This window comes from Rhagoletis pomonella, unplaced genomic scaffold, assembly GCF_013731165.1.
Source record: "Rhagoletis pomonella isolate Grant_MI unplaced genomic scaffold, Rhpom_1.0 Rhpom_scaffold_00002, whole genome shotgun sequence".
Lineage (NCBI taxonomy): Eukaryota > Metazoa > Arthropoda > Insecta > Diptera > Tephritidae > Rhagoletis > Rhagoletis pomonella.
Window position 1 is genome coordinate 35632507 of NW_023458556.1, and position 9873 is coordinate 35642379.

A 9873-nucleotide genomic window follows, 5' to 3' on the forward strand; every position below is an offset into this window, starting at 1 on the left:
AAAAAAAAAACCAAAAATTAAATAAAAATGAAGTAGAATGAATGGAAGGCCCAGCGTGTGGAAGCGAATTCCAATGTCAATGTCAGTTGCAAATCTATTTATGTAGTCTAACTATTGATTACATAGTAATTTCATGGATACCTGATATTACGCGTTGCAATTGCATTGAACTGGAATTATATGTACATATGTATGTATGTAAAAGTGTAGCCATTGGACCCGGAAACCGAAGGCTGTGTTTGGCTCTAATTACGAGTTATGAATATGTGTATACATACATATGTATATAATTAAAAAAAAGCCAAAAAATATGAAAATAACCATGTACTTTAGAATACTTTAATTTAAAGTGCCTATTCAAAATTAGGTAAGGGGTAACGCAATATTTACCATTTTTGTTAATCGGGTTTTGCTGATAATTTTTATAATGCAAAGGTATTTTAAATTTCTAATCTAAACCAAATTAGCATGGGACCAACCTTGAGGTACCACGTGTTCCAAAGCTCTGATTCCAAACTTCAAAAGAACAAAAAAGCAGCAGACGAAGGGACCGGATGGCGGGGTGGTTGGGAACAAGCAAGATTAAAATTAAGATTGAGACTGAGATTAATATCAAGATTGAGATTAAGATTAAGATTAAGATCAAGGTTAAAATTAAGAATAAGATTGAGATTAAGATTTATATTAAGATTAAGACTAGGATTAAGAGGAAACTGGGCTTGAACCCAGGCCTGCGGAATGGTAACGAGCACTGCTAACCACTACATCACAGCGGGCGCCAAAACTAATCAAGGTCAAATCTGTTCATTGACTATTGCCTGTAGCCTTTCACACATTACTCTCGATATGGCCTTATACAAACATCATCGTTCACTAGGTCGCCGTGATTATTCCCTTAGGAATTCACCCTGATCTTGAAACCTTCCGTAAGTCGCTTAAGCCTCTGATCAAAATGTCAGGAGTTGTTCCTGTCGGAAAAATGCCCCTAAAGATAGCACAACGACGAAACTAGTTTTCTCTTTAAACAAAATTTGACTAGCAAGAACGGATCCCAAATAAATCATAAAGTGCTGAACACATTGAAAAGACGAGCTACGGGCCACAGCTCCCATTTCAATTCGTTATCTTCATTATCTAAACGCTTTGTCGATGGCGACAAGATTTTTTTGAACGCGGCAGCGACATCATGAATTTGTATTAGTTTGACATAAAAGAAGAGGAAGACCCTTATCTGTCGCTGAAAAAATAGAAATAGATCTAATCTGGTCACAAGCACAGTCGTCGCGTAGCCCTGTCGTCGCCAAAATAATTATCTACATAAGAATACATGGAAGAATAATTTGACAGCTGAGGTCCGTAGCTCGTCGTTTTCATTGTATTCGGGCTATACTTCACACTTTTTAGAATAACGTCATATGTAGCCAAAAAAGGAATCACTTAGGTAAGAAAGATAAGGGTTCCTTAATACTCATAGTCTCGGGTGCAGTAAAATTGCTACAGTATGATAATAGTTATTTCACACGTGCAGTAAATTATTGCCTTTATATGTACATATGTATGTACTCCTATATACAAACACTAACAAACTGGGTTTTGAACGAAATTGAGTTAGGGCCTTTATCTATTATTATGTAGTTCCAAACGTATATGAATTGGGTGTTAAAAATTTCAGTTTTAGTGATAAGATAGATTATTATACTTTGTTTCGTGGAAGAAAGACTTTGGCCTGCGACCGTTACCAAAAACAAACTTTTTGAATGTTGTTCGGTCCAGTGCTTGAACCTGGGTAACCAACCCTATGTAGAAGTATGCATCTATAATCAGCAGGCTAAAGCAAATGCTTGATAAGCATCTTATAAATGAATGAGAAGTAATGTGGTGTCTACTTGACGAAACATATGTCGATATGTACTCTATTAGGTTGGTCCCAAAAAAAGTAAAGTCGGAATTTAATGTACTCATCCCCCTAACATTTTTCTGTACCGAAAATAATTGTACCCCATTTTTTTATTATTTTGAAATCAAAAAATATTAGAGGTCGCTAAAAGCGCTCAAAGTTTTCCATGTATTTTATATGAAAACAAAACAGTTGTTCGTAGAAATGGCAAAGAATTCTTGGAAATCAATATTTTTCGAATTGAAAACTTCAGAGAATTTTCAATAAAAACTCATTAAGCATTTATTTAAATTTTTTTTAAAATTTAATAATATTTTCTATAGATGCCTTACAACCCCAAAAAATGCACATACAAAAAGTCATTGCTATTAAAAATATGGTAAAATAAACAATTCAGTATAATTACTGGAAGTCTCCGGAAGAGAAACAGAGCTTGCCGATCGAAAAATATAAAATACATAGAAAACTTTGAGTGCTTTGAGGCACCTCGCACCTCCCTGATTTAAAAAAAAAAAATAAAAAAAAAACATGTGTAAATTTTTTCGATATGGAACAATTCTAGTGGGTGAGAGCAATAAAATGCCGACCTTACTGTTTCACATGCATTTTTTGCACCACGCTAATGTACAAACATCAATATGTATGAAAGCTATATGTAATCAAGTCTATACCCAAAGGTTATTTTTACTAGTTAATTACATATTTTTTATGTACATATTAAGTATGATACACATACAAAATTTATATATGTGAGTGTAAGAAATTCTAGATTTGTACTTGTTTTCCAAATCTCTTCTGGTTAATGATCTTTGATCTTTCTGCCTTTTGGAGAGATTAACTTTTTGCTTTTATACTTTCAAGTATTTGATTAAAGATAAGAAACGAAATAACAAATTCTATGTACTTTTGACTGAGTTTTATTGCTGTGTTATTATTTCTCAACCATTTACTTTATTACTTTTCATTAATGAGCTTTTATTTGAATTACTTAGATGGTCGCACATAATAACGGGATGAGGAGAGAGGTGAGGATGAGGAGTAAGGAGGTTTATTTCCAAATTGGCCTTGTTTATATTAGAGCGCATTTGTCAGCAGGTTTGCGAGCACCAGGGCATCCTACTAATCCAAGAACCATGTATCAACAAAGGCCAGGTAAGAGGTCTTAGCCACAGCAACTGTAACATAATTTGGAACCTCTCGACTGAGTGCCCCAGAGCGTGTATAGTGCTTCGGTAAGACATTGGGCCTCATGCATAAAAAGTGAGCTTCAGCTCAGCCTCCGTTTTCGCATTGATGAAGTGAGCTCAAACTCGAGAATTTGTACTGAAAATCGAGTCGGAACTTAAGCTTACTTTTTATGCATGAGGCCCATTGACTTTGATTTTTGCTTTATAGAGTTTCTAGCGCAGGATTTGATAGCCATTCGCCTATGCGAATGATTCGGATAATTGTAAACATTCGCATTCGCATCAAATGAAAACCGTACTTGTCCGTGACAACAAGAAAGTGATTTTGGCCATGTATGGTTGTCGAACTCACCCATTAAATTTTAGTTGCGATGCTTAAATGTGTGTCACTGTGGAATGCAGTCGCAGATGTAGTTGTAACAGTTCAGCGAAACCTCCGTCAAGCTGAGGAGATGAAATGTTTGGTTAGTCGATAGTCGAAGCCCCATAAGAAATGCTAAACGGCAAGCTTCCGCTGGGTGAGGAAGCATGAATTGACCTTGTCCTGGTTTCGCTGAGCCACTGGTTGATAGCTTGCTACCACACCAAACGAACTAAACGATATGAAACTTGCCAAAGCTCTGATGTCTATCTGTAAGATCTTTGCCACATTTTCTTTTTATTCCATGTTCTTGAAATTACGATATTGGGTGCGGTGTGCCAAACCTTAGTCCCATGGCATCCTTAATTTGATAACAACTTTTCAAAATATCTGCCCCCCACCCTACCAATCGGGCCCAAAGAAGATTTGAAACCAAATAAAAGTAAATTTTAAGGATATTTTAAACTTTTGCATTTTAGGTATGTCTATTAGCCATTTTTAACCAGCGACATACGCGCGAACAAATATCGAATTCAATAACGGTTTTTTATTCACTTCAATAGGCCAACTAAGTAAATGCGCACTAGGTGTTCCAGATGTCATTCTACCTTTAGTAAATGCTAAAACACACACAAGCACATACATACATATGTATGCATGTACGTACTAATAAAAATAAATTTTAATGCTTTCTATTTGTGCTGTTCACAGCAAAATTTAACATCTGCTCTGATTCACAAGCTGTTCAAAGAAAGCATTGAAACTCTTTGCGGCAGCTGTTCGATTTTCCATCGACAAACAGAACACTCATACGCCTCGTAAGCCTGAACACATTAACTTAGAATCACACACACACATTTTAACTCACCTCACAGAATTTTTTGATTCAGCCATTTTTAGGCGATTCTTTTAAAAAATTAGATTTTTATGTCCTAATAAAAAACGCAAATTTTTAGGATATGAAAGCTTGTGTCCTTCTTCAACACTTCCTGACGGACACGAAAAGCTATATATGTATATTAGGAATTTATAAATACAGTTAAGAGCTAAAATAAACCACAACCGGCCGATTCAGAATTCAAACTGAAAATCTAGAAGTGCGCGCACCGCTCACACACACTAAATTAAAGTCAAATGTAGCGGTTTAGGTAACGGGCGCCGCAAAAAGTATTTGACGGAATGGACGCGCGCACACACACACGCGACTAAACGCAGTCACAGCCGACAGTTTGCAGTGACGTAGGCGTCAACAGGAACGTTCTCGGCAGCGGCAGCAGCGTGCTATAATAATATTTACGAGATATGAATTCACGGCGCGTTGACGCTGCGTGCATGAATACGTGTATATAGCAGGGATGTTGCGAATATTTGCATTCGTATTCGTTATGCGAATGATTCGCTTCCCTACAAGAAATCTTACTGGCAAATGACCGGTCACCTGACGGTCAGTGCTGATGCAATAATGCTGCAATTTCCTCATCAGAAATTCGGGGGTAATATGAAAAACCTGACCGGTTCTTTTGTGTACATGTGACTATGCGTCCCTTTCTCACATGGCGGTTTTACCAGCAGTGCTAAAAGGTCTCTTTTCTACTTAATGTATTTCCTAAGGTTATTTTTACAAGTGTTTTTCTGTGTATTGGTGTATATTTTAGTGTGTTAGTGAAGAGGTCAGAAAAAAGCCAAAAATCTTATAAGAAACTTGGAAATAATTTTAGATTCCTCCAGCGAAAGCGAAGGCTCGGATGTAGAATCTGGAGACATTAAAAAATATGAAATTAAAGCTCAATTGAAGGCCTATCTTAAAGAAAACGAGCTCATCTCGGTGAAAATCCTCTCGATTCGTGGAAAAATAAACTAAAATATGTACAACGAATTGACAGATCTGGCCCGCAAATATTTGAGCGCTCCACCCGCCAACGTTCTAAGTGAGCAATTGTTCAGTGCAGCCGGCCGTATATACGAGCCCCTAAGAAATCGCCTCATGGGAGAAAAGGCAGCAAAATTACCTTTTTTGAAATATAATATGCCCCTTTTGAACTTTGACTACTACATTAAAACAATATATAGGTTGAGCACTCGTTCAATGTTCTAATAATTTACAAAATTTTTAAGTAATAAAAACGATGAATTAAGTTGATTATAGCTTTTTTAATGTTATTCCTAACATTCGCATTCGCATTCGCGAATGTGAAAAATATGACATTCGAAACAACCCTAGTATATAGATATCTCTTATTGCCAGTTAGCGCAGCAGATGTGTGCGCTAGGTGTTGACGTCGCAGCGCTGTCGGCTGGTAGCGCGCGCTATTTGAACACCAAAACAAAAAGACACATAGAATTTTAAAAATACATGCCTACACGTATACATCCGTCTGTTGTGGCGTATATATAATTACGGTAGAGATATTTTAGCATTTATTATTTCCCTTTCATTTATTTAATATTTATTATTTTTTACGAAAGTGTAGCTCGCATCTAAGGGTATAAGTTAAAGTTTTATGGCCTTATTCATATAAAAATAAAATAGGTTTAAAGAGCTTTATAAAGTGACATTTTCATGAAAATTTTCAATTTATAAAGTAGTTAAAGTCTTCTTTTTTTATGAATTTGGGTGTTAAACTTTATACAGAAGCTAGGAAAATTCGATAAAGTTTCATCAAAATTTTGACCTTTTTAATAAAATATCTTAGAAACATTCAGAGTATACAGTTTTGTCGTCAATTTTGTTATAACGAAGTGCAAATTTAAGTAACTAGAACTTACTGTTGATTTTTGACAATTTTTTTTGTAGAAGGTGTTGCTCATTTTCTACATATGTACAAAAAAAATTGTCGAACATACTACATATCACACCCTAAATCTAAAACAGTCACAACTCAAGATTTTTCAATTCTGATTTTTTTCCCATAAAACAGTTCACGGACCATATTTATATCGTCCGCCAAAATTTCTTTTCATCACTATCTTCTTTCATACAGTTTATTTACTAAAATTTAATGGGCTATAAAACTGCATACTCAATAGAATTCTAAAATATCTGATTTCATAGTATAATGAACATTTGTTAAAATTCGTCGAATTTTTTATACAAAGTTTGAAATTGTGATTTACATGTTTTTTTCAGATAGTAAGCTATATTTTCATAAAAAAATAATAATAATTTGTAAATAAAGAAAAATAGCCACAACTTGCTAAAATGTCTCTTCCCCATTTACATTCTCGCCACCGTATGTGTAGTATATACAGCATTTGTATGCTATATAGTTTTGATAGTTGATGTTTTATTTTTATTTTTTGCCTTCATTTTACGGTGTTTTCTAATCGCAACGCGCATGTTTATTAGTTGCTGATAAAGCCGGCGGCAGTGCGATAGTTATTGTTACATATGTACATACATACTTGGTAGATAGTCTATGTCTACATGACTACATAAGTATGCACGCAAATGAATTTCTGTTTACATATCCAAAATTTTAAAATATACTCGCCTATGCGGGAGTGCAAGATTTGATTAGTCACGATCATTTTGAACAATATGTATTGTACGTACGTACATAACTTCGTACTACACAAAATATTTGGAGAAAAGATAACATTAAAATTGTGTGTATTTAGAAACAAAAACATTTAAAACCATACATTTGTACAGTATAGGTCATTTCTATAGCTCGCCATTTCAAAGTGATATTGTTAGCCACTAATGTTTGTTTGTTTATTTTTAAGAATTTTCATTTCAAATATAGTTCGTTCTCTAACAAAACCTATATAAATCCAGGTATTTCTCGTATGATAATGGGCCACTGACAGTGCGATAAGATTAAGCATTGAATCAGTACTTAAATAAACTGTAAATGAGTGTTATACATTTATTTGTTTATGATAGCATTTGTTATAAATGCATATTAGACTGGGTCGCAAAAAAAAGTTTATATGTACCGCCCTAGTTTGAAAGCTTATTTGGCAGGAATTTAGAGCCAAAACCACCAAAATCGCAGTAAAGTTTTTCTTATTGGTATTTTGACTGTTATTTATAGTCCTAAATTCGGTTAAAAAAATTATAAAAATATTGTACATTGCGCAGAAGTCTGGCTTTTCATTAGCTAGTTTAATCGAACTACATTTTAGTTAAACAATTAAATTAAGTTAAACAATTAAAAATCTATGAAATGACAATAGCGAATCGCAATTAAAATTAATCTTTCTTTTATGTTGGTTCACATTTTCCACTTGTCATTCACTTTTTCCACGTACACACATATATGCAGCTGACTATCCGACTGACGAAAACAAATATGCTTGAAGTCAGTACAATCGGCTAGTTAGCTTTCTAGTTACATTTACCTTTATTTACATATTTCATCAGTCAGCTTGCTAGTTAACTAAACTGCGACCGCCAAATGCTCGCTATAATTCTACCCAAAATCCTCTCGAAATAAGCTTTCGACCTAGAGGAGGTACTTATACATACTTTTTTCTTTTGTTTGGAGATTGACCCAGTCTAATGTATATTATATATTTTTGAATTTATTGGTAAAAATGGCATACAATTGAATGCAAAAATATGACTGCAAAATCAGATTCTAGAAAAACATGTATGCGATAAAAGATGGCATATGATTTTAATTTTCTTAACGGTAAGCCTGTAATAGTTTGTGAACCTAGAAACTAAGTGAATCCAAAAAGCAACCAGATATAAGCTATGTTTGATGAAACCGAAAACAGTGCAGAGCAGCGCAAGGCGAAGCAGCTGTGGAAAAGACCATAGCGCAAGTTAGAGCAACTCAGCAATTCGCGTAATGTGTGAAAAATGTGGTTCCACTATTCACAAATGTCGGTTTGTTAAAGAGTCCTCCCAGAGCGCAGTCTGTTGCGATTGCAGCTTTTCGACTTTGAACTTTGCTTGCATTGCTGGACGCTAATTTTTTGTTGAGCAGAAACGTTTGTGTATCGTGGTTGCAAAAAGAAAATAAATGGACCAAGTAGATGATGGGTCCTCGGAGCTTACGTGCATCCAAAATATTGGAAGCGTGCTTTCCGTCTATCTGAATACGGGGACAGCCATGTATCTTGAATAACTTTTTTATGATGGAACCTAAAGCTGCGGTCTATGGTAGGTTTTTGGCCCTAGCGAAGTTGATCAACCCCAGTCCATACCGGATGTTGCATTTTCCGACGGTCCAGAGATCGATTCCTTGCTCACCCTGGCACTGAAAACGCCAAAAACGATTTTAAATCGTAACGGTGGTAAAGCTCTTAAATGCGCTACAAGTGAGATTTTTGGCTACTTTGTCTTTCTCTTATGTCAGGGTGTGGCGCATATGAGCGGGACGTTGAAGAATCAGGTGGGCTACTCTGTAATGCGATACGAAATAGCAATGCGATGCGAAAGATAAATACGCCGTAAGTAATATACTGTGACGATTGCCTATCGCATCGCATATCTCTTTCGCATCGCATTACAGAGTAGACCCCCAGGCTTTGATTGGGATTGTGGCGAGAAACTCGTTCACCTGGGCGAACGACATTATTCGGCAACGGAGTCTCTCTCACATTACCCACCGAACTTGCGCGCCTTTACATGACAGCCGTAGAAGACGTCTCGAGGCTGCACGTACATATTTCATGCCTTGTCCCGTCCAACGGACTTCTTGCAAGGTCCTGATGCTAGTCTTAGTCTTCCTGAGAGGCATCAATCAACCGGGCAGATGTACTTTTCTCCAGTAAGCGTCCGGACTCCAAACATTCCAGGTACGTGTACTCAAATCCATAGTCTTTTAAACATTCACTGTGCTTGACATCGTTAAATAATAGGGTCCCAACCGAAGCTTACTTAATTTTTTATGTGCCGGTTGCCACAACCAGAAACTGAGACAATTATTGAAGACATATTTATATAGCATGCCGTTTGCTACAAGACAGACTTGTAGCCATACCAACTAGTGACGACTTCACTGAACCCTTAAACCGAATCTTTCTTACGTGACATAAGTCTCCACACAGGTTGACCATAGTGCGCTAAAGGAGATGCAAGAGTCAGGATTGAGTTTGGTCGTGCAACCCTAACTGCGTGAATTTAAGAACGACCATACTCTATTGCACTCCATGCGTTTTTATATTTTTAAATAAATTTCATCGTTGCGGACATGCTGCTGTGTTGAAAATTGAATCACGATTTTCAAAACAAATTTCCAATCACTGTAAATGATCTGCATCTCTTTCCAGGCGATTTCACATACATACATTACACTTTTTAGTGCATATGACAGTTGATACTTTTTCCAACACTTATGTATGTATGTATATATGTATGCATAAGTATATTCACACCTTACTATTTTACAAATTCAATCTGGTTTGATCCAGCAAGAAACATGTACATACATACATACATATGTACACATATGCACCCTTTGTTATGCTGTTGC

General features: G+C 35.9%; 1 protein-coding gene across 2 annotated transcripts in view; it reads right to left on the reverse strand.

Moving 5' to 3' along the window:
• LOC118733533 (17-beta-hydroxysteroid dehydrogenase 13) overlaps positions 1-9873 on the reverse strand; it is a 41554-nt gene that overhangs the window by 22156 nt on the left and 9525 nt on the right. Inside the window, exon 1 of one of the 2 annotated variants that reach the window (XM_036462953.1) lies at positions 4314-4564. The exons of the other annotated variant lie outside the window; for it this stretch is intronic. Coding sequence (XP_036318846.1) covers positions 4314-4339 — 26 coding nt within the window. The 5' untranslated portion in view covers positions 4340-4564. Of the gene's footprint in view, positions 1-4313; positions 4565-9873 lie in introns of those variants that run through there. 2 annotated transcript variants of the gene reach the window in all.